Below are 25,583 nucleotides of genomic sequence, written 5' to 3' on the forward strand. Positions count from 1 at the left end.
TCAGCACTTTGGGAGGCTGAGGCGGAAGGATTGCTTGGGCCCAGGGGTTTGAGATGAGCATGGACAACATAGGGAGGCTGCCTTCCTATCTCTGCCCTCCCCTGCCAGCTCTCTCTGCATGACTCTATTTAAAAAAACAAACAGGCTGGGCATGGTGGCTCACGCCTGTAATCCCAGCACTTTGGGAGGCCAAGGCAGACAGATCACGAGGTCAAGAGATCGAGACCATCCTGGCTAACACGGTGAAACCCCGTCGCTACTAAAAATACAAAACCTTAGCCAGGCGTGGTGGTGTGCACCTGTAGTCCCAGCTACTTGGGAGGCTGAGGCAGGAGAATTGTTTGAACCCAGGAGGCGGAGGTTGCAGTGAGCTGAGATTGTGCCACTGCACTCCAGCCTGGGTGACAGTGTCTCAGAGACTCTGTTTCAAAAAGAAGCAAAACAAAGAAAACACAAGTCAAAGACACTTGGTTCCCTCCTATTTCCATGAAGATGAGCTCTGAGGATCAGTGGACGTTGCGGCCATCAGTCTTTGTCCTGGATACTGCCATGCAACCCAGTTATGCCCTCCTTGTTGTGCACCAGTTCTATTTTTTGTCTTTTTTTTGGGGTGTGTGTGTGTGTGTGTGTGTGTGTGTGTGTGTGTGTGTTGTTTGGTATTAGATTCAAGTTTTTTTTTTTTTTTTTTTTTTTTTTAGACAGAGTCTCACTCTGTCACCAGGCTGGGGTGCAGTGGCACAATCTCAGCTCTCTGCAACCTCCGCCTCCCAGGTTCAAGCGATTCTTCTGCCTCAGCCTCCCGAGTAGCTGGGATTACAGGCATGCGCCACCATGCCCAGCTAATTTTTGTATTTTTAGTAGAGACGGGGTTTTACCATATTGGCCAGTCTGGTCTCAAACTCCTGACCTCGTGATCTGCCTGCCTCGGCCTCCCAAAGTGCTGGGATTACAGGCATGAGCCACTGTGCCTGGCTTTTTTTTTTTTTTTTTTTTTTTTTTAGACAGGGTCTCACTCTCCCAGACTGGAGAACAGTGGTACAATCTCGGCTCACAGCAACCTCTGCCTCCTGGGTTCAAGCGATTCTCATGCCTCAGCCTCCCAAGTAGCTGGGATTACAGGCATGCACCACCATGCCTGGCTCATTTTTTTGTATTTTTAGTAGAGACTGGGTTTCACCATGTTGGCCAAGCTGGTCTCAAACTCCTGACCTCAAATGATCCACCACTTCAGCCTCCCGAAGTGCTGGGATTACAGGTGTGAGCCACCACGCCTGGCCTTTTTTTTTCTCTTATTTTTAGACACAAGATCTCACTCTGTAACCCCAGCTAGAGTGCAGTGGCTCAATCATAGCTCACTGCAGCCTTGAACTCCTGGCCTCAAGTGATCTTCCGGCCTCAGCCTCCCAAAGCACTAAGATTACAAGCATGCACCACTGTGCCCCAATTTTGTTTTTGGTTTTTGTTGTTGTTGTTGTTTTGAGATGGAGTCTCACTCTGTTACCCAGGCTGGAGTACAGTGGTACGATCTCAGCTCACTGCAACCTCCACCTCTCAGGTTCAAGCGATTCTCCTGACTCAGCCTCCCAAGTAGCTAGGATTTCAGGCACCTGCCACCACACCCAGCTAATTTTTGTATTTTTAGTAGAGACAGGCTGGTCTCAAACTCCTGACCTCAGGTGATCTGCCTGCCTCAGACTCCTAGCGTGTTGGGATTACAGGTGTGAGCCACCGTGCCCGGCCCACCCTCCCAATTCTAACTTAAGTGACAACAGATAACTCTGCCCAGTTAAGGCATCCAGAAACTGATCTCAACTGTCAATACCTGCAGGCTGCCACACTGCAGAGGCCCCTGTCTGAGCCAGGATGGGCTGCGGCGGGGCAGGGAGGCAGGTGAAGGAAAGGGAACCAAAAGCCACTCAGCCTGGATGCTCCCCAAATACCTCCCTGATCCCACAGCCTGCACTTCTCCTCCTCCTGGCCCTGGGGGCTGCAGTATGGAGTGGGGTGAGGCATTGGCGAGGACCCGCTGTGGTCTTCCTGCCTTCTGCCAACCCAGTGGTCTCTGCAGGCAAAGGGTGATACGCGAGCAGCTGCTTGCAAGTCTCCTGCTGGCTGCCCTCCTATCTCTGTTCCCCCAGCTCTCTCTGCCTGGCACAGAAGACCTCCTAGAGTTAAGTGGATTTCATGCTATTTTCAAAGTCATTTTTCATGGAATTATTATTTATTTATTTTTTTTTTTGACAGAGTCTCGCTCTGTCACCCAGGCTGGAGTACAGTGGTGCGATCTCGGCTCACTGCAACCTCCACTCCTGGGTTCAAGCGATTCTCCTGCCTCAGTCTCCCGAGTAGCTGGGATTACAGGTGCCTACTACCATACCTGGCTAATTTTTGTATTTTCAGTAGAGATGGGGTTTCGCCATATTGGCCAGGCTGGTCTCAAACTCTTGACCTTGCGATCCACCCGCCTCGGCTTCCCAAAGTGCTGGGATTACAGGGGAGAGCCACCGCACCTGGCCACATGGAAAAATTTTTATACCATTAAACCTACTTTCTGCTGCTTCTCATCTAAAACCTTCCCTCCTCCTCTTCCATGAGATAAACTAGCAATGGGAACACTTAGGAACCCACTAGTGACACCCTACAGGTAACCTGGGTGTCACTGGCTGGGGCTGGGGAGAAGCAATAACACTAGGAGAAGGTTCTGGTGAGATATCAGGCCAGTGAAAGTGGACAGCCACTGGGCGGGAGCAGGCTCCCCTGCACACACTCTCCGGGCTTTGCTTCTCAGCCTTCCAGCCTCATCCTGACAACTGCCTTGTGGCAAGAGCCCTGTCCCCTAGCTTCCCATCCTCCTGTGACAGCCACCAAACTGGAATGAGTCTTTTACAACCAGTGACTAGGGTCACCTGAGGGGCAATTGAGGCATTTCCCAGAGACTCCCAGGCAGCCAACACTCAAAGAGCTGGCTCATTCTCGGAAAATAGGCCACAAGGTACCAGACACAGATCAGCCAGAATAGCCTTCCTGTGAGCCTGCTGCACCTTTTGCCCATTCCATATGGAAGCCTCTATCACACTGTGTCACACCACAGCTGCTGCAAACTGAGGCCTTTGTGAGGACAAGAGTTGAATACAAACGGCTCTGTCTCCTCAGCTCACAGCACAGAACTCAGCCTCTCAGAGGCTGCTAGATAGGAACCTATTACATCTGCCAGATCCCTCATGAGCAGGGCCGACACAGCCCTTGGCCAAGACTTGGGCTGTCTAGTAGCCTCAGGTGTGACCTGTTATGAAAGCTGTGCTCAGGGGAAAGGATGGGACAGGGATGGGCTAGACCAGTGGAATTCTCTTCCCTGTGATTACCCAGCAGTGTGCAACCTTGTGAAACCTGACTTTGAAAATAGCGTGAAATCCACTCAACTCTCCCTAGGGTCCTGCTGGGATGGAGGTATGGGAACGAGAACGTTCTAGGACGACTCTCAGCTTTCTGGCCAGTTCAACTAAGAACCTGATGCTGCAGAAACCAGGATGAAAAATACTCAGAGAAGTGTGTCCGAGGGGGAATGGGGGGATGAGCCCAGATTGGCAGGCAGTGAGATTGAGGCAATGGTGGGACATCCAGGAGCAGCAGTTGGGATATGAGGTGGCTGCTCAGGACCCAGAAGCCACCAGCAATGCCCTGGGGCCTGAGTGCTGGACTCCAGAGAAACATTTGGGGAGCAGTTTATGTTGACCTCTTCCTGCAGAGGATAAAATTTTTTTTTTAATTTTTTAAAAATTATTCAGTGTTTCACTGGATTTTTTAGGGGGGTGAAGCTTTATATTTAAGATTGTTAAATCTTAACATCATCTGAGTTCAGGAGTTCAAGACCAGCCTGACCAACATGGTGAAAACCTGTCTGTACTAAAAATACAAAATCAGCCAGGCATGGTGGCACACGCCTGTAATTCCAGCTACTCAGGAGGCTGAAGCAGGAGAATTGCTTGAACCCAGGTTGCAGTGAGCCAAGATCGTGCCACTGCACTCCAGCCCGGGCAACAAGAGTAAAACTCTGTCTCAAAAAAAAAAAAAAAAAAATCGTTAGAAGCACTTGTTACATTACAACTGCACAGAATGTTAGAAGAAGATGCAAAGTTAACCTCACACTTTTTTCCTCCTTTATTCACACACTGTTCATTTCACTGGACTTTCTTTCTACACTGCATCAGAGACAGAAAATGAAGAAAAATACAAATAAGTTCAACAGATGTTGATTTCAAAAATCAGCATGAAGTATTCTTAGCAAATACAGTCAGCACTTGGTATCCCTGCCTTTCTAAGCATATTAGAAAGAAAACAGCTTTTCTACATAATAATAATGTATCCATACTTATGAAATCTTTTCCAAATCAATCAATACTGATATACCATTTTTTATCTTAATTTCTATCAACAGAAGCTAACATTTCTGCCTGTGAGTTCAGGGCTCAGTGCTAGTCTCTGGAAAAAAACACCTTTCAGTCCTGGGACAGGAGTGTCTTTAACCTGGAGGGTAACCTTGAGCAAGAGTATCCATGGGTATTGACTTCCTCCTAGAATACAGGAGTCAGACTCCCAGGGGTTCTCAAACTGGGCTCACCTAGCACTGTGTGCAGGGTATTATCCTATAGGCATTACTGTAATCCCATCTTACAGATGGGAAAAGTGAGGCACAGCAAAGTTATGTCAGTCATCCGTGTGCATATACTGCCTCTCCAATGTCTAAGGTTGGAGTCAGCAGGTGTGAATGGGGCCCTGGAATCCACACTCCTAATAAGCTCCCGCGGAGACTGCGATCCAGGTAGTTTTTAGACCCCACTGTGATACACTGCTCCAGGCATCAGAGGATTTGCTCTGGTTTGAGAGTGCAGGCAAAAGAGGAAACAGGAGAATCCAGAACCCCAATAAGGGTAGTTCTCAGGAAGTTGCTACCACCCTCTGATGGCCAAAGCAGTAAGGCAGGTACACAGCTGGTTGGGAAATCGGAGCCGGGTGCCTATTGGGAACCCAGACAGAGATTTTGTCTGTTGCTGCACCCGATTGCCATCTGCTGGCTATACATGGCTACTGCAGGCCAGATGGGCACATCCCCAGTCCAACTAGTCCATCAAATGTTAAATAGTTACATGGTGGTGGGGGTTCAGTGAAGACTCCAGGGCTCAGTCCAGAGTCTCAACAATGCCATTTGTGGGAGGGAGAAAAGCATGCAAGGGAAAAGGTCAGTCTGAATGAGGGGCTGGTGGGGAGAAATAAGCCGGAGAGGAAAGTAGGGGCCAGAATCAGGTGGGCCTCAATACAGAGTTAGGATCTTGTGCTGAGGACTATGGGAAATCCAGCAGTTAGACTTTCAGTAGGATCATCCTGGCCTGTCAGGAAGAACTAGGATAGTTTGAGTGGAGACAGAGTCAGTTTGAAAACTGTTCCAGTATCAAAGATGAGAAACAGATGCTGGTATAGATTAGGGGGTAGCTGTGGGGATGCAGAAAAATGGTCCATAAGAAATATGGAGGAATTGGGGTTGATTAGGTCTGATAAAACCAAATTCCAAAGGAAAACAGCAGGAAAGGGATAGAGACCCCATTTCACTTATTCCTTCTTTCAACACATTTTAGCACCTATGATGCCAGGAACAAATCTACCTGCTGGGAACACAGTGGTGTGAGCAAGTCAGGGAAAAACCCAGATTTTCATGGAGCTTGTGTTCTGCTGGGGAGGTGGGCAATAATCAAATAAGCAAATAAACAAGAGAAACATCAGATGGGAGTAAACACCCTGAGAATGAAAATGGTGGTGCGATGGTGACCCTCAGAGATCTGAACGGTGAGAAGTCTGCCATGTAAATATGACAGGGAAAAGCATTCTAGACCATAGGAGCAAATGCAAGGGCCTTTAGAGCAGAAACAACTGTTCAAGACCAGGGGCAGCTGGTTTGGCTGTAGCATGGTGGGTTGCGGCCAGCATGGAGCAAGGAGCAGAGAGTCAGGGGCAGATTATCTGGGCTTTGTAAAGCAGCACAAGGAATTCTAGGAGCAAAGGGAAGCCACAGACACATTTTAGGCAGGAAAGTGATAAATCCGATTTCTCTGGCTGCTCTATGGAGAATGGGTTGTATAGGGGCCAGGCATGGCGGCTCATGTCTATAATCCCAGCACTTTGAGAAGCTGAGGCAGGCAGATCTCTTGAGGTCAGGAGTTCGAGACCAGCCTGGCCAACATAGTGAAACCACCTCTCTTCTACAAAGACTAAAATTAGCCAGGCATGGTTGCACATGCCTGTAATCCCACCTACACGGGTGGCTGAGGCATGAGAATTGCTTGAACTCAGGAGGTGGAGGATGCAGTGAGCTGAGATTGTGCCACTGCATTCCAGCCTAGGTGACAGAGCAAGACTCTGACTCAAAAAAAAATAAAAATAATGGTGGCCAGGCGCGGTGGCTCACGCCTGTAATCCCAGCACTTTGGGAGGCCGAGGCGGGCGGATCACAAGGTCAGGAGATCGAGACCACGGTGAAACCCCATCTCTACTAAAAATACAAAAAATTAGCAGGACGCGGTGGCGGGCGCCTGTAGTCCCAGCTACTCAGGAGGCTGAGGCAGGAGAATGGCGTGAACCCAGGAGGCGGAGTTTGCAGTGAGCCGAGATCGCGCCACTGCACTCCAGCCTGGGGAACAGAGCGAGACTCCATCTCAAAAATAAAAATAAAAATAAAAATAATGGGTTGCAGCACTTTGGGAGGCCGAGGTGGGTGAATCACAAGATCAGGAGTCCAAGACCAGCCTGGCCAAGGTGGTGAAACCTCATCTCTACCAAAAATACAAAAATTAGCCGGGCATAATGGTGGGTGCCTATAGTCCCAGCTACTCAGGAGGATGAGGCAGAGAACTGCTTGAACCCGGGAGGTGGAGGTTGCAGTGAGCCAAGATCACGCCACTGCACTACAGCCTGGGCAACAGAGTGAGACTGTTTCAAAAAACAATAAAAATAATGGGTTGTATAGGGGTATAGGGGCAAGAGTGGAAGCAGGGAAGCAGGGAGATGGGGTAGGAAGCTCCGATGTGCGCCAGCAGAGACAATGGCAGCAGATGGAGAGAGGGTTCTGGGTATCATTTGGAGTCAGCATCAATAGGACTTGCTGATGGATTGGATGTGGGGTGAATAAAAAGCAGAGGCGAGAATGACTCCCCAGGAGTACAAGGATGCCAACCACTGCAGGAAACCTAGACAGGAGGAGAAGGGCCTAAGGGAACTTCTTCCCTAATGATTCCTCCCTCACCAAACAGGCAAAGGCCTGGGCTTAACGCTCCCATTACATCCCTGCCTTCACCCTTGTCCCACCAGGCAGAGGGAGCATGCAAATTAGCCACTGTAAGGCTGTGTCCTTATCTGTGACTGGGCCTACCTGCCTGAGAACATTGCAAGGACCAAATAGAATGCCTGGCACAGATTTGACTCCAGGTGCTGGCCTGGCCTCCATGGCCCAGGGCCAGCCTCACAGTGGGCCCCTTTCAAGCCAGCCTGTGGTGGCAGCAGCCCCTTCCCCACTGGGAAGGCCAGGTTTCTCCCATGGGAGGGAGGGCATTTCCAGGTAGCCAGAGCCCCACCCTTCAGCTGGAAAAGCACCCAAGGTCACTTCTAGATCCAATTCAGAGTCCCCAGAATAACTCTTTTCATCCCCCAAGCCCTAGACCTGAGTGTGTCCCATCAAGAGACAGAGGTCACTCTTGTCCCCTTAAACCAAAGGGGAGCAAGGGAATGGGCAATCACATCCTGGCAAAACAAATACCAGAGACCAAGCACTGTGGGCACCACATCACTTTATTTCTTCGGTTTTCAAACTTTAATCTCGGACAAGGCAAACTCAGTCTCCCACCTGCCTGGCCGCTTTGTGATCCCTCACTGAAGATGGGCCTCCAGCTCCAAGGAGACGCTCAGCAGAAAGATGGAATCCCCAACAGCCAGCCAGGCTGGCAGAGGACTGCAGGGTCCCAGCAGGTGGATCAAGCACCCGCAAGCAGAGACTCTGGGCTATAACCCCCAGAGCCTGCATCTCCTCCCAGCCTTGCCCCACCTGGTACCACGCTCCTTGCAGGGGACAGGCCAGCCCCTCAGTGATCTCTGGCGCCTCAATGCCAGCTGTGGTTCTTCCTATACATCCCTGCTGCTACTCATGCTGAACCTGGCACTTTCTCCCTTGGGGATGCCAGGCACAAGCTGCTGATCAGCTCCACGTTTGTTTTTTTTTTTTTTTTTTTCCTCCAAGAGAGGGGGTCTCACTACATTGCCGAGGCTGGTCTCTAACTCCTGGCCTCAAGTGATCCTCCTGCCTTGGCCTCCCAAAGTGCTAGGATTACAGGCATAAGCCACCACATCTGGCCCCCATATTTGAGCCTAATGTTCGGGAAACAACTGAGTAAAGAGGATGCCAACCCCCAAAAGAAACTGAAGATCTATGTTCTGCCCAGTGGGACCGATAACCATGCTATGATGCTCCTTTTGTCCCCAGGAAAAGCTGAAAGCAGCTCTAGCTAAGCAACCCCCCTCTAAACCCCCTGACATACATACGGTTTCCAACTCCAGCAAGGGGGCCAGCCAACCCACTCAAATCAAAACCAAAAACTAAATCATAACAGTAAAAATGTGACCAGCAAACAACCAAAGAGAACATCTCTGGTCCCACAGCTTCCTACAGGAGACCAGAGGGCTGATTTCTGGCACTCTGTCCTGGAGCCAGAAAATAACACAAATATACCCTCGGACTTAGGGTAGACACTGTGGGACCCAGAGCAAAGGACATCCTGGCCAAGCCTGGGGTCAGCTCCGGTCCCTGACCTTCTCCAAACTGGTCCCCCTTCCTCCCAGCCCCTTTTGTACCTCCCTGTCAGCCATCTACCAGGGTGAGGCCATCATAGAGGGCTCGCTTCCACATGTAGTATGTGGAGCGGGCAGTGAGGGGGAAGAGGGCACTGAACTCCTTGTAGGAGGGGAAGCTCTTGGACTGGAAGCGCTTCTGCAAGAACAGCTTGGCCTGGGCCTTAAACTTCGTGGTAGCGATCATGTCCATTACCAGCATCCGGCCATCCCTCCCACCCGCTGCTGCCACCACAGGTTGGCTCAGCAGGGGCCCACTGTGGGGCTGGCCCTGGGCTGTGGCCCCCTCTTGCAGGGCCCCCTCTCTGGAAGGCCCTCCCTCTGCATCTTCTGAAGAAGCCCTCACAGGTGGGGCCATCACAGTTGTCACATCCCTGCCAGCCTCCTCCTCCTGCTTCTCCTCAGCCTCCTGACCTCCTTTGCCCAAGGTGGGGGCTGGCACCTGGAGTTTGGACAGGCCTCTGGGCCAACCCCGAGCAAGACTCTTCCAGACCCAAAAGGCAGAAGGTGACAGGCTGGGGTAGCGGAGGCGGAAGCGGCAAAAAGGGAGATGCCCACTCAACACCTGCCTGCGGGCAGCCCTGCGCAGACGCCTCTGCCAACGGGACAGGGGCATCCTTAGTGGCAGGAGCTCCTGGGGGGTGGGAGGCTCCTCATCCGTGGCCTTCCCTGCCCCCTCTTCTGCTTCACTCTTCCAAGGAATTACAGCCCCTTCCCCAACAGATGCTGGCTGGGGAGTCCCAGGAGCAGAGAGGGCTGGTGCTGGCTTGAAGCTGGGGTTCCTCCGGAGGGCCTTTCGCCGCCAATTGTAATAGGTGGACCGTGAGATGCCAGGGAACCTACGTTTGAAGCAGCGATAGGGTACCAGTGTGTTCAGGGAAATGCAATGCTCCAGGTACAACTTGGCCCGCTGCATTAAGACCATTCCAGGGCTGGACACCGCCAGTGCTGAGCACTCCAGCTCCTCCTCAGCCACCTGCTCCTCTGGCAGCTTCTCTAGCTCCTCCATGCCCAGCACCTCCTTGGGGGGCAGGGCCGGGCAGGTGCCAGAGCCCAGCAGCTCATGCTTCCAGGCGTAGTAGGTTGAGCGGGAGATCTCGGGGAACCGCTGGAGGAACTGCTGAAGCGGCACGACGCCCCCCCGGTGGAAGCTATCCTGCAGGAAGTGCTTGGCGGAGAAGCGGGCAGCCACCCTCTGCCGGTGCTCCTGGGACTGCCGCCGCCAGCGGTAGAAGGTGCTCTTGGTGACGCTGTAGCGCTCACACAGGTGAGAGTAGCTGAGGCCAGGTTCGCGGTTGAGCAGCTCCAGGGTCTTGGCCGGCGATGACAGTGGGGCCAGGGTTGGAAGAGCTGGGGCCATGCCAGGAGCACCTTCAGCCTCCACCTCTTCCAGCCCCACCACAGGGGCAAAGTACTGGTGGCGGAAGAAGTGGCTGGTGAGGGGCTGACCAGCCCACATGATGTGCAGCGTGGAGGGCATGTGGTCGCAGCGGCGGGGCCGGATGACACGGTTGAAATAGGGCCGGATCTTGAGGTTGCGCATGGGGTAGATGGAGTAGATGTTCCGCCGGAGCACAGAGGCGAGAGCATACAAGTGCCACACGTTGGAGAAGCTGCTGGGGAAGCAGGAGGCCTTGACGTCAGCATCGAAGATGGCCTCCAGCGTGGCGGGGGGCAAGCTGGTCATCTCAGGGGACTCCTCAGAGCACAGGGAGTAGCGCACGGCCTGCAGCATCACTTTGGAGTCGATCATGCCCTGGAGGTAGTAGTGTCTGTGCAGCAGCATTTCCACCACTGTGCGGGCCCGCAGCTCCAGGCTGAGGCCCGCGTCACCCCACAGCAGCATGCTGGCCGCCTCGAACAGCAGGCTGCCCTCGCCCTTGCACACCAGCGGCAGCATGTTCCGTGGAGCATCGTCGGGATACAGGCTCAGGGCCACCGAGTCCACTTCCAGCACCTGGAGGCCAGGGCCTCCCTCCCGGCAGGTGGGAAGAGTGAAGGAAGACAGGACCTGCTTGGCCTCTAGGGCAGCACCTACAAGACCCTCCAGGCCTTCGCACTCCACTGCCTCCTGCAGCTCCTGCAGCACCCGCTGCACCAACTGATTCCGAGAAGTCATCCTGCCAGGGCAAAAGATAGAGGGGCAGTGGTCAGGTCGAAGTGCCCAGATGATGACTAACAAAGGTGCCCTGTCCACTCCTGCACTTTCTGGTAAAAGGTAATGTCTATCTGCTCCTATCCTCCCAGAACAGACGGGATTGGTTCATCACTGAATGGTATTGAGGAAAAGTGTGGTCTCTGGAACGTGGCTTTGAATCCTGGCTCTGACATAAGCTTGGTCACCTTGGGTCACTTAACCTGTCTATGCTTCTGTTCATTTTCTATAAAATGGGAATGGGGTTTTAAAATCTGCATTATAGGCCAGGCACGGTGGCTCACACCTGTAATCCTAGCACTTTGGGAGGCCAAGGCAAGTGAATCACTTGAGGTCAGAAGTTTGAGACCAGCCTGGCCAACATGGTGAAACTCCGTCTCTACTGAAAATACAGAAATTTGCCAGGCATGGTGACGGGAGCCTGTAATCCCAGCTACTCTGAAGGCTAGGGCAGGAGAATGACTTAAATCCAGGACGCAGAGGTTGCAGTGAGCTGAGATCAAGCCACTACACTCCAGCCTGCACGACAAAGTGAGACTGCCTCCAAAAGGGGAAAAAAAATTAATAGAATGTGCTTGATTGAGTTGTTCCGGGCATAAATGAGACAATAAAGGGATGTTGGCTGGGCGTGGTGGCTCATGCCTGTAATCTCAGCACTTTGGGAGGCTGAGGTGGGTGGACTGCTTGAGTCCAGGAGTTCGAAACCAGCCTGAGCAACATGGCAAAATGCCATCTCTACAAAAAATACAAAAATTAGCCGGGCATGGTGGCATGTGCCTATAGTCCCAGCTACTTGGGAGGCTGAGGCAGGAAGATCATCTGAGTCTGGGAATCCGAGGCTGCAGTGAGCAATGCTCGCACCACTGCACTCCAGCCTGGGTGACAGGAGTGAGACCTTGTCTCAAAAAAAAAAGAGAGGCCAGGTGCGGTGGCTCATGCGCTTTGGGAGACTGAGGCAGGCGGATCACTTAAGGTCAAGAGTTCGAGACCAGCCTGGCCAACATGGTGAAACCCCATCGCTACTAAAAATACAAAAAAAAGAAAAAGTTAGCCAGGCATTGTGGCACGCGCCTGTAATCTCAGCTACTCAGGAGGCTGAGGCACGAGAATTACTTGAAGTTGGGAGGTGGAGGCCGCAGTGAGTAGGGATCGTGCCACTGTGCTCAAGCCTGGGTGACAGACCGAGACTCTGTCTCAAATAAATAAATATAAACGATGCTATTTTTTAAAAAAAGTAAAGAAAGAAAACCATGATCCTTAAGTACATGTCTTTTTCAATACTGGGTGTAATCAAATGGGTCATACTCATAACACGCTTGCTGCAACCCCAGGTACGATGAATGTCTCCACTGGATGATTGTTCTGCTTTTCTGATAAATTAGCTCCCTTTAGCATGATGTAAAATTTTTACTTGAAAGAAAGTCTAATAAACACTGGTCATTCAGATTCGGATATATTTGGCAGATATTTTCTCAAAAATGAATGAAATGAACCTGTCATTTCAAGGGAAACAACTATTTGCTACCAATAAAAAATTATGAGCTTCCATTTGAAAATTCCAATTTTGGGAAACCTATATCCATTACAGTGATCTTAATAGCTTCCTAATATCCAAAGATTTTTCTAATGAGATCAGTGGTGACATAAACAAATGTTTTGTTTTGTTTTGTCTGTTTTTGAGACTGAGTCTCGTTCTGTCGCCCAGGCTGGAGTGCGGTGGTACAATCTCAACTGGCTGCAACCTCTACCTCCCCGGTTCAAGCAATTTGCTTGCCTCAGCTGCCCGAGTAGCTGGGATTACAGGTGCATGCCACCATGCCCAGCTAATTTTTGTATTTTTAGTAGAAGCAAGGTTTCACCATGTTGGCCAGGCTGGTCTCAAACTCCTGACCTCAAGTGATCTGCCCGCCTCAGCTTCCCAAAGTGCTTGGGATTACAGGCGTGAGCCATCATGCCAGCCCTAACAAATATAATTTTTTATGCTGTATAATGAATTGTCAATTGTTTCCACTAAAGATCTACATCACTCAGTGAACATTTCCCAAATAGCCAATGGGTGCTGTTACAAAGTCATGCACTTGTAGAAGAATCATTCAAAGTACAAAAGAAACCCATGGGGCTGGACGCAGTGGCTCACGCCTGTAATCCCAGCACTTTTGGCGGTCAAGGTGGGTGGATCACGAGGTCAGGAGATCGAGACCATCCTGGCCAACGTGGTGAAACCCCATCTCTACTAAAAATACAAAAATTAGCCGGGCATGGTGGCGGGTGCTTGTAGTCCCAGCTACTCAGGAGGCTGAGGCAGGAGAACTGCTTGAACCCAGGAGGCAGAGGCTGCAACGAGCCAAGATGGCACCACTGCACTCCAGCCTGGCGACAGAGTGAGACTCCATCTCAAAATAAAAAAAAAAAAAAAAAATAGGTAGTTTTTTTTGCTCTGGAAATGTCACTTTTCATAAAAATGATTATTTGTTACTGTATAACAGGTTTTTTTATTTATTTCTCAGTTTTGATTTTATATACAATATACATTGGTAGATATAAGCTACATAAACAAAAGGTTTTCAGGGTCTTCAGACTGTACAGGAGTCCTGAAACCAAAAAGTTTGAGAAGTGCTGCCCTAGAACAAAAACAGCCTTTTCAAAGGAACAGCAACAATCTATTCACTGCACCAAGATCTAATAACTATGATTCACCAAGCATTTACTATTTGCCATGCACTGTCCTAATCCTGACACTGATACTTTAAGTACTACCATTACCCTCAATTTACAGGTGAGGAAACTGAGGCAATTGAAGTTAACTTGATTTGCCCAAGGTCACAATACAAGCTAGTTGAAACCAAACGCTTTTTCTTTTTTTTTTTAATTATACTTTAAGTTCTAGGGTACATGTGCACAACCTGTTTTTTGTTTTTTTTTTGAGACAGAATCTCACTCTGTCACCCAGGTTGGGGTACAGTAGCACATTCTTCGCTCACTACAACCTCCGCCCCCAGGGTTCAAGCCATTCTCCTGCCTCAGCCTCCTGAGTCATTATTCCTCTGTGGTGGCAGGCACATGCCACCATGCCCAGCTTATTTTTGTATTTTTAGTAGAGATGGGGTTTCACCATGTCGGCCAGGGTGGTCTCACAGTCTCAAACTCCTGACCTCAGGTGATCCACCCACCTTGGCCTCCCAAAGTGCTGAGACTACAGATGTTGGCCACTATGCCTGGCCCCAAATGCTCTTTAGGGTCTGTTATTCATCTCCTGTTTAAACCATTAACCACCTTTCAACACAAAACTAATCATATCGATTACGGGTATGTTTTTATTGTTCAGTTGCAAAGCAGAGTGGTATTCCTTCATAGACATTGTTTTTAAATTAGAAGAGGGAACATTATCCTTTCTGGTTTCTCAGACCGGGTTCTCAGATTAAACTTGTTCTCAGAGTTCAATAAATTGTTCTAGGTGAATGAGCCTTAGGTTTAAAAACGGTGTTTGTGTATATACATTTTTCAGCTCATCAAACTGTATACTTAAGGCCAGGTGTGGTGGCACACGCCTATAATCCCAGCACTTTGGGAGGCTGAGGCAGGAAGATCACTTGAGCATAGTTTGAGATTGCAGTGAGCTATGATCATGCCACTGCACTTGAGCCTGAGCAATAGAGTAGACTGTCCCCAAAAAAGCAAAACAAAACAAAACAGCTACATTTGAAAGGAATGTATGAATGCAAATTGTAATTTAGTATAAAATTTTTTTAAAAAATTAAAAGTACTGAGGCCAGGCGTGGTGGTGGCTCAACCCAGAACTTTGGGAGGCCGAGGCAGACGGATCACGAGGTCAAGAGATCAAGACCACCCTGGCCAATATGGTGAAACCCCGTGTCTACTAAAAATACAAAAAAAAAAAAAAAATTAGCTGGGCATGGTGGCCTGTGCCTGTAGTCCCAGCTACTTGGGAGGCTAAGGCAGGAGAATCGCTTGAACCCAAAAGACGGAGGTTGCAGTGAGCCGAGATCGCACCACTGTACTCTAGCCTGGCGACAGAGCGAGACTCTGTCTCAAAAATAAAAATTAAAAAGTACTGAGGGAACACCCACCAGAATTTTACTTGATAATCAAAGAAGGAAAGTTGTTTAAAAATTGTTCATCAGCCCATGTGCAGTGGCTCACGCCAGTAATCCCAGAACTTTGGGAGGCTGAAGTGGGCGGATAGCTTGAGCCCTAGAAGTTTGAGACCAGCCTGGGCAACATAACATAACCCCATTTCTATGAAAAAAAAAATTGCCTGGCACAGTAGCACGTGCCTGTAGTCTCAGCTACTCAGGACACTGAGGTGGATAACCTGAGCCTCAGGGGGCTAAGACTATGCCACTGCACTCCAGCCCGGTGTCAGAGTGAGACTCTGTCTCAAAAAAAAAAACCAACAACAACAGAAAAAACACAAAATAAAAATGAAAAAAACAAACATTGGTAATCAGAATCACCTTTGGATAAAATTTCTAGGCTGTAGATTTCTTTAAAATGTGTATAACAAATCTGGTATAACCTCTCACCTTATTTCTATTTGTACCATATGATTTAACTCTAGAAGCTGGTTTTTATTAATCTGTCAACTTTTATGCCTTTTATATTTACTTTAAAAAGAAAACTATTACTTTTCTTTGGATTCAGGAAATAAACCATATCAGTCCTGAGTAAAGACAGCACTTACATTATACAATTTTTTAAAAATGAACCCTGAAGAACAAACCGTGTACACCTAGACAAGCTTTTTCATTTTGGCAGACAATCATGTCAACAAGCAAGATGTTGGGTTTTTGTTTCTCTTGCATGATGTCACTTGTTGAATGCTATTTTACAGCTGCATACAAATGAGCGTTTGGCTAGATACTTTGTAAACAAAATTAGGAAAATAGCCACCATTTACTGACTGCTTCCTATGTGCATTTAACTAGGTAATTCAACCAAAATCTCAGGAAAAACAAGACGGAACAATATATTGAAGCTGTGTGGATGATTTTTTACACCCTTACACGCAATTAGCCGATTTCCTGAGCAGAGCATGATGTTCCCCCGAGTGTTAACAAGTATCTGCCAGCTTTTCACCCTTAAGCATTTGGAGTTCAGGGTTTTCAGAGGTAATTTTGTTTATATGTGGTTCTCACCTTCCTTCCATGTGAACTACAATCTATCACACCTACACTATCTACAGGATCCTTAGTCTGAGTTCACACCTGGAGTCTCCGAGTTTACATTAAGTAGCTTTCCCAAGACCACACAGCTTTTAAAAGCTACAAAGTCTAAGCAGCCTGACCCTCAAGCTCCCCTTCTAACCACTATAATTCCATCACCCAAAATTCTCCTCATGCAACGGATCCACAAACATACGGATTTTTAGGACTTTGAGACAAAGTTGGCCATTTTACAGATAAGGAAATTGAGGTCCAGAAAGGTAAAGTCGACTTGCCTGAATTCATGCAGCAGTGTCCAGATACCTTCCAACACAACGTCCAGATATGCCACACTTCCTCTTGCACAGTCCCCACCCTTCCCCACCCTCCTCGTCCCACCCTATCTACTCTTTCCGGGCCCAGTTCCACCCGGCTCCACCCAATCTCATTCCTTCCTCTTCCCCAAAGAGGTACGAGGTACAAGTATGTGATACCCCACTTCTGGCTTCCTCAAAAGCTTAAGGAAAATCAGCTCCACACTCACCCCCAACCCACAGATGGATTGGCCCACCAGAGAATAGGGCCGTGTGGAAAGGGTAGGGGCTGCACGGGGAAGCCTATCACGCTTAAGTAGACAATTGATGATGGGGTTCAGGTGCAACAGTCTTTTTGGCAATGGCTCTCTTCCTAGAAGTGCAATGCAAAGCAGACAGGCCGGTTGCCAGGTGCATTCAGGGAAGGAGGTGCAAAAAGTGATAGCTAATCTATGGACTTTGCCCAGCTGGCCTGCCCTGGCCCCCACAACTCTTAGAAGTGATCTAAAAAGGTATGAAACCAAGGAGGCAAGGCGCCCTTGGATTGCACAGGCTCTCCCCTCCTCTTGCTTGAGATTAGAAGGGAGGGGGTAAAGGCAGGACATCCAGAGGCATCCAGCCAGGATCTTAGCACCAGTAAAGCCAAGGAATGAATGAATGGCCACAGGCTACTCTGCAGGGCACTCACAGCCTCGCCTTCACCAAGGTCAGCCTCCCCGCTCTCCCATTCTTTATTTCAAGCAGATGGGGTCTCAGAACCCAGGTCTGGCCTCTTGTCCCCTGCGTCTTAGCAGTGAGCCAGGGATCTGGGTGGGCCAAGGGATGGAGGGGCAAGAGATCTGCTGTTATGGGGCTGGCCTGGTCTTTAGAACAAACTCCTTCCCCACCAGCCTCATCCTGGGCTCTAGCTTACCATGGATCCCGTGTTCTCAGCCCTCCCTTTTCTTCCTCTCCCTCCCAAAGCAGGCGCTGTGTTCTCTATCGTCAACCCGCACATGGCCCACACAGGTCTCAGTAAGGTTGTGGGTTTGATTCTCCCCTGGATGGCTGACTCCTCACCCAGCCTTGCTCCGTGCCTCTCTGCCCTGCCCTCCCTGGCCTGGCCACACTAGCCCGACTGCACAGGCTGCACCCTGCCAGGGCCTAAGGGAGCGCCAGCCATCTTGGCTCCCTCCCCGGTGGCCCTGGAGGCCCAGCCAGGCAAGAGCAGCTGCCAGGGTTGGCTGGTGGCAGCCAAGCCTTTGGGCTGCGACTTCCCAAGGAAATTCCCACCACCAAGGGTAGTGGCTGCACCTTGGGTCACAAGGGTGGGCCTGAGGCCACCAAGTCAATCCAGCCCAGTTCAGTTGCTCTACTGGACCACGTGTTTGGAAGGGAGGGAGAGTGCAGCCCACAAGGGGAAGCAGCACAGGATCCTGGTTGCCCCTTAAGGTGCCAGGAGGCAATGAGTGGCAAAAGAGGGAGCTGGCAGGTCTGGGGCTGCAGGGACAAGGGATCCAGCCTGAGAAGCTCCGGGAACCTGGGGAGGGACCGAGGCCAGACCATTGTGGAGGGTGGGGAAGGGAGATAGGCAGACGGGTGGGGGTGGGGACAGGGCTGGAGGTGGAGGTGGGGGTGGGGAGAAAGAGAACTTGAAACAATGCGTCCTCTCCCTCTACATACACACCCAGACACACACACACCACATAGCATCTTCACGTGGTCAGTCCTTGACCTGGGCCCCGTAGGGTCCCGAGATCATCCCTGACCCCGCTGGAGCCTCCAAACTGTACAGGGCACCCCCACCCTTCCTAGTTTTGAGGAAACTCGCTGGTTTACTGACCTGGAGGGTGACCCAGAGCCCTGGGGGCATCCACTTCTCGCTCCACCTTCCAGCCTGGAACATTTAAGTCACCCTGTGGGGAAAGGCCTTCTCAGACAGCGTCCCCAGACGAGCTCGTCTCACTCCAGAACCAGTTTCATATCTGTAGAGGACCATTGAGCATGGACCGTCTACAGCCAACTGGCCGGTGGGGAAGCGGCTTAAGCCACTCCCCCCAGGAAATCGCCCACCCTCAAGTGCTCTGTACCAAGATGAAAGAAGTGCAAATTCGGGGGTCACTTCCAATGGTAAAGTGATAGCAGCTATTGTCATCCACTCTCCCCAGCTGGGGGTGTTAAAGCGCCCTGACCCAGCTCTGAAACAAACCCCAAACTGCCCAGAGAAAACTTGAAAGAAAGTTGAAAGATTTCCAAAGAGTTTGGGGGGAGGGGAGTGAAGGGGAGGAGAAGGTTCAGATCGAAAGACCTAGGGGAAGAAAGTCTGTGGCCAGGCTTGCAGGGGAGGTGGAAGAGAGCAAAGCTGGGGCCCAGAAACTAGCTATGGATGATTGCTTAAGAGAAATACCTTGAGGCTCTCTGAACCCTCAAAATGCATCTCTTTGTGAGGCAGCTCTCACCGACCCTGGTCCTGTAAGACAGGGAGAACCAGGCAGACTGAAGAGCTACTCACCGCCCCATCATGGTGCAGGCTCCTTTCCCATCCAGGAAGTCCCCACTTTCTCTAAAGGCTGCATCTCCACCATTCTCCATTATCTGAGCATCCCCCAGGCTTGAGGCTCAACACCTCTCATTCCCAAAGCAAGCCTGGGCCAGAACTGCATCTGTCAGGAGCCAGGGGGCCTATCCTAGGGCACCTAACTTACTGAGCCCAACTGGAAGGTGGGGGCATGCAGTACCTGCAGCTTCGGTCCCTCCCCCATGGCTCACCTAGGGCCCAGGGGCCTCAAATAATCCCAGGAGGAACCAGTCCAGCCCCTGCTGATGGGGGAGGTGAAGGCCTCAGGATTGCAGCCTTGGTGGCAGCTTCCCCCCTACCCCCCAGGGGCTTTCCAGCCTGGCTTTAACCCTTTGGAGTACTGTAGCTAGCTGCTTCTTTCCAATTCCACCCATCACTCCTCCGTGCTGTCTTTCCCCTGGCAACCACTGTAAAATGCCCTCAAGTATCCGTTATGCTCCAGCTCCACTATTATCATTTTCTCCTCTCTCAATCACAGCTCCACACTTATCACCAAAAGCAAAAAGTCCTTCACTAAACACCCTTTCCCAGGGGCACTGGAAGAAGGGCTGTCAGACTTGAACTCAAGTCCAGTTCCTGCAACATAATCACACCCGCCCCACCCACCATGATGGCAGTGGCCTGAGGCTGTGGCTTAGCGGATGTCTTGGACTTGGGTTTGAATGCCAATCCTACCCCTTACTAGAGTGTGGCTTTAGGCAAATTGTTCAACCCCTCCCAGCCTGACTTTGTGGTTAATGGGGTATAACATCTACCCCAGAGAGTCATTGGGTAAATTCCTGAGATGATAAATTTAAAACATTTAGAACTCCGCTTGGTACAAAGAAAGTGTATTCCAGTTCTCAGCCTTTCCAGTTAATTTGAAATTATTTTTAAACTCTTAATATAAATATGCTGTATTTTTAAAGTTTTAGAGAATAGTGGTTATCTCATAGAAGGAGATGGAATTACGAAATACCTTTTCTTTCCACACTGTGTTCTTTCTGTGCTGTTTGACAGTTTATAAAAACATCTACATTACTTGCTATCATTTTAAAAAGCAATGAAGATAATTTAAAAATTTTTTAAAGGCTAATGGAATCTTTCGAAGTGTTTTTAAAAAAGAAAGTAGCAAAAAAACAAAAAGGTTTGTTGGCTTTTCCATTACAAAAGTAAGAGTGTTATTTATAGAATAATTGGGAAATTTTTTGAAAGTAAAGTAAAAGGTAGAAAAATTACCTATAATCCCATTATCTAAAGACAGCTATTGTTAACATCTCAGTATATTTTTTTCTAATCCAGTCCATTTTTCTCAGAATTACACAAGTTAAGCATTCTCTTTATGAAAGATTCAAATAATACAGAATAAAATGGCCAGGTGTGGTAGTGCATGCCTATAGTCCCAGCTACTCGGAAGGCTGGGGCCAGAGGATTGCTTGAGTCCAGAAGGTAGAAGCTGCAGTGAGCTATGATGGCACCGCTGCACCACTACACTCCAGCCTGGGTGAAAGAGTGAGATCCTGTCTCAAAAACAAAGGAAAAAAAAAAGAGTAGGTAAGCAAGCCCTTTTTCCATACCCAACACATTCCCCCCACTATGCCCATCTGCCAGTCCTTTTGCTATGCATTTTCATCTTTTTTTTTTCTTTTCTTTTCTTTTTTTGACACAGGGTTTCACTCTGTTGCTGCTGGGGTGAAATGGTGAGATCATAGCTCATATGCAACCTCAAACTCCGAGCTCAAGTGATCCTGCCACCTCAGCCTCCCGAGGAGCTGGGACAACAGGCACACGCCACCACGCCCAGATAATATATATATATATTTTAAGTAGAAACAGGGTCTCCCTATGTTGTCCAGACTGGTCTCGAACTCCTGGGCTCAAATCCTCCTGCCTTGGCCTCCCAAATTGCTGGGATTACAGGTGCGAGCCACCATGCCCAACCCATTTTCATCTTTTTATGTGCATATATACGTGTTTATTTTTCTAGCTTCTCTTTTGTTTTTTCTTTGTTTTTTTCTCTTTTTTTTAATTCTTTTTCCTTTTCTTTTCTTTTCTTTTCCTTTTTCTTTTTTTTTTTTTTTTTTTTTTTTGGAGATGGAGTTTTGCTCTTGTTGCCTAGGTTGGAATGCAGTGGCACAATCTCAGCTCACTACAACCTCCAACTCCCAGGTTCAAGCGATTCTCCTGCCTCAGCCTCCACGGTAGTTGGGATTACAGGCCCCTGCCACCACGCCCAGCTAATTTTTGTATTTTTAGTACAGACAGGGTTTCGCCATGTTGGCCAGGGTGGTCTCGAACTCCTGATCTCAGGTGATCCACCCACTTCGGCCTCCCAAAGTGCTGGGATTACAGGTGTGAGCGACCGTGCCTGGCCAAGGATATTTTCATTTTATGTTAAACAATTTTAAAAACATTTTTGACTAAATAATAATAGGCAGGGTGCAGATTGGGTGTTTCACCAACATGGTGAAACCCTGTCTCTACTAAAGATATAAAAATTAGCCAGGCATGGTGGCAGGTGTCCATAATCCCAGCTACTCTGGAGGCTGAGGCAGGAGAATTGCTTGTACCTGGGAGGCGGAGGTTGCAGTGAGCTGAGATTGTGCCACTGCACTTCAACCTGGGAGACAGAGTGAAACTCCATCTCAAAAAAAAAAAAAAAAAAAGGCAGGTACAGTGGCTCATGTCTGTAATCCCAGCACTTTGGGAGGCCAAGGCAGAAGGATCGGTTGAGCCCAGGAATTTGATACCAGCCTGGGCAAACACAAGAAGCTCCCATCTCTACAAAAATTTTAAAATTAGCCAGGTATGGTGGTATGCACCTGTGATCCTAGTTACTCAGAGGCTGAGGCAGGAGGATCGATTAAGCCCAGGAGGTGAAGGCTGCAGTGAGCCAAGATTGTGCCATTGCACTTCAGCTTGGGCAACAGAGCAACAGCCTGTCTCAAAAAATAAATGAAAAATAAACAAGGCGGGCGCAGTGGCTCAAGCCTGTAATCCCAGCACTTTGGGAGGCCGAGACGGGCAGATCACGAGGTCAGGAAATCGAGACCATCCTGGCTAACATGGTGAAACCCCGTTTCTACTAAAAAAATACAAAAAACTAGCCGGGCGAGCTGGCGGGGGCCTGTAGTCCCAGCTACTCGGGAGGCTGAGGCAGGAGAATGGCGTGAACCCAGGAGGCGGAGCTTGCAGTGAGCTGAGATCTGGCCACTGCACTCCAGCCTGGGCGACAGAGTGAGACTCCGTCTCAACAAAAAAAAAAAAAAAGAAAGAAAAATAAACAAAAATAAAAATTTTACAAAAGGATCAGGATTCAAATTTCAGCTGTGTTCTCTACCTACAGTTTCTGTCTCCAGAAGCAGCCAATATTGGCCGGGCGCGGTGGCTCAAGCCTGTAATCCCAGCACTTTGGGAGGCCGAGACGGGCGGATCACGAGGTCAGGAGTTCGAGACCATCCTGGCTAACACGGTGAAACCCCGTCTCTACTAAAAAAAATACAAAAAACTAGCCGGGCGACGTGGTGGGCACCTGTAGTCCCAGCTACTCGGGAGGCTGAGGCAGGAGAATGGCGTAAAAAACCCGGGAGGCGGAGCTTGCAGTGAGCTGAGATCCGGCCACTGCACTCCAGCCTGGGCGACAGAGCCAGACTCCGTCTCAAAAAAAAAAAAAAAAAAAAGAAGCAGCCAATATTGTTTCTAGTGTATCACTCCAGAGATAGGTTCTGTATAAACAAGCAAGTCTCAGATAACTTTTTTCCTTTCTTTAAAGCACAAATGGTAGTCTACTAAACACTCTTATGAACGGTTTTTCACTTTATTTTTTTATCCAGAACCATGACTGTCCAATGAAATTTAAAGAGGGTTACGCACATATTTTTACATTTTTCTTTTTTTTAGACAGTGTCTCCCTCTCATGCCCAGGCTGGAGTGCAGTGCCACGATCTCAGCTCACTGCAACCTCTGCTTCCCAGGTTCAAGCGATTCTCCGGCCTCAGCCTCCTGAGTAGCTGAGGTTACAGGTGCCCACCACCATGCCCCCGGTAGTTTTTTGTATTTTTAGTAGAGATGGGGTTTTACCATGTTGGCCAGGCTGGTTTTGAACGCCTGACTTCAAGTGATCTACCCACCTCAGCCTCCCAAAGTGCTAGGATTACAGGTGTGAGCCACTGTGCCCAGCCACTTTTACATTTTCTAGTGAACACTTTTTTTTTTTTTTTTTTTTTTTAAATATAGTCTTGCTCTGTCAAGGCTGCAGTGCAGTGGCATGATCATGGCTCACTGCAGCCTTGACCTTGATCAAGCAATCCTCCCATCTCAACTTCTCCAACTGGCTGGGACCACAGGTGGGCACCACCACACCTGGCTAATTTTTTTTTTATTTTTTGTAGAAACCAGAGTCTTGCTATGCTGTCCAGGCTGGTTTTGAACTCCTGGGTTCAAGTGATCCTCCTCCTTTGGCCTCCCCAAATGCTAGGATTCTAGGCATGAGCTACCACGCCCAGCCAGTAAACACATTTTTTAAAGTTAAAAGGAGGCCGAGTATGGTGGCTCACGCCTGCAATCCTAGCACTTTGGGAGGCTGAGGTGGGTGGATTGCTTGAGGTCAGGAGTTCAAGACCAGCCTGGCCAACATGTGAAACCCCGCATCTACAAAAATACAAAAAAAAAAAAAGAAGCCAGGCGTGGTGGCACACACCTGTAATCCCAGCTACTGGGGAGGCTGAGACTGGAGAATCACTTGAACCCAGGAGGCAGAGGTTGCAGTGAGTCGAGATCGTGCCATTGCACCCCAGCCTGGGCAACAGAGCAAGACTTCATCTAAAAAAAAAAAAAGGTTAAAAGGAAAAGGTGAAGTTAGTGTGTCTTTGTTGTTAAGAGTGTCTTACTCTGTCATCCAGGCTGGAGTGCAGTGGCTTCAACACAGTTCCCTGCAGCCTCAACTTCTGGGGCTTAAGTTATCCTCCTTCCCCAGCTTCCTAGGTGGCTGGGACCACAAGGTGCACACCACCTTGCCTGGCTAATTTTTTAATTTTTTCTAGGGATGAGATCTTCCTATATTGCTGAGGCTAGTTTCAAACTCCTGGATTTACGTGATCCTCCCGCCTCAGCCTCCCAAAGTACTGGAATTACAAGCATGAGCCAAGGTATTGGCAATGAATTAACAATACATTTTCTTTTAAAACAATATACCATTTTGACAGGAATTCAATATCGAAATATCATTTTGCCAGGCGCAGTGGTTAACACCTGTAATCCTCACACTTTGGGAGGCTGAGGTGGTGGATCACTTGAGGTCAGGAGTTCAAGACCAGTCTGGCCAACATGGTGAAACCCCAACTCTACCAAAATTACAAAAATTAGCCAGGCGTGGTGGCGCATGCCTGTAATCCCAGCTACTCGGGAGGCTGAGGCAGGAGAATCACTTGAACCTGGGAGGCAGATGTTGCAGTGAGCCGAGGTCATGCCATGACACTCCAGCTTGGGCAATAAGAGTGAAACTCCATCTCAAAAAAAAAAAAAAAAAAAATTGGCTGGATGCAGTGGCTCACGCCTGTAATCGCCACACTTTGGGAGACTGAGGCGGGTGGATCACCTGAGGTTAGGAATTCGAGACCAGCTTGGCCAACATAGTGAAACCCTGTCTCTACTAAAAATACAAAATTAGCCAGGCATGGTGGCACGCACCAGTAATCCCAGCTACTCAGGAGGCTGAGGCAGGAGAATCACTTGAACCTGGGAGGCGGAGGTTGCAGTGAGCCAAGATCATGCCACTGTACTCCAACCTGGTGACAGAGTGAGAATCCATCTTTAAAACAAAAAAAAAAATTATTGAGATGTTTTACATTCCTTTTTTATACCAAGTCTTCAAAATCTGGCGTGCATTTTACACTTAAAGCACATCTCAATTGGGATTAGCCACATTTCAAATACTGCACAGCCACATGTGGCTGGTGGCTTCTATTTTAGCAGAGATAGCATGAACTCCATGTAATGCATGGGTGTGCTTTATGGATCCAGTCTTCTGATGAACATGAAGGTCATTTCCATCTTGTGCTGATTAAACCCCGCTACGGTGGGTAAGCTTGTACATGCATAATTTTCCACATGTACAAGTATAGCTGTACCTTCAAATTGTATGTGTAATAGTAATTTGTATAGATCTTGCAAATTTCCCCACTTAGAAGTTATACCAGGCCAGCCAGGCATGGTGGTTCACACCTCTAATCCCAGTACTTTGGGAGGCTGAGGCGGATGGATCACCTGAGGTAAGGAGTTTGAGATCAGCCTGGCCAACATGGTGAAACTCTGTCTCTACAAAAATTACAAAAATTAGCTGGGTATGGTGGCATATGCCTGTAATCCCAGCCACTCGGGCTATTGAGGCAGGGGAATCGCTTGAACCTGGAAGGTAGAGTTTGCAGTTAGCCAAGATCGCACCACTGCACTCCAGCATGACTCCAGAGCAAGATTCTGTCTCAAAAAAAAAAAGTTGGCCGGGCGCGGTGGCTCAAGCCTGTAATCCCAGC

The 25,583-nt window shown here is 49.1% G+C and overlaps 2 protein-coding genes across 6 annotated transcripts in view; both read right to left on the reverse strand.

Annotated features, from left to right (window-relative positions):
• The window catches only part of ISCA2 (iron-sulfur cluster assembly 2), a 415,347-nt gene that overhangs the window by 123,770 nt on the left and 265,994 nt on the right, over nucleotides 1-25,583 (reverse strand). The gene's annotated exons all lie outside the window — the stretch shown is intronic.
• Nucleotides 7,816-18,496, reverse strand: VRTN (vertebrae development associated). Its single transcript, XM_050798721.1, has 2 exons — nucleotides 18,340-18,496; nucleotides 7,816-11,006 (listed from the first exon to the last, which is right to left on the reverse strand). Exon 2 carries the CDS (start codon nucleotides 11,003-11,005, stop codon nucleotides 8,897-8,899), a length of 2,109 nt encoding a protein of 702 aa, XP_050654678.1. The 5' UTR covers nucleotide 11,006; nucleotides 18,340-18,496; the 3' UTR covers nucleotides 7,816-8,896.

The sequence above is a fragment of the Macaca thibetana genome, chromosome 7 (genome assembly GCF_024542745.1).
Source record: "Macaca thibetana thibetana isolate TM-01 chromosome 7, ASM2454274v1, whole genome shotgun sequence".
Taxonomy (NCBI): Eukaryota; Metazoa; Chordata; class Mammalia; order Primates; family Cercopithecidae; genus Macaca; species Macaca thibetana.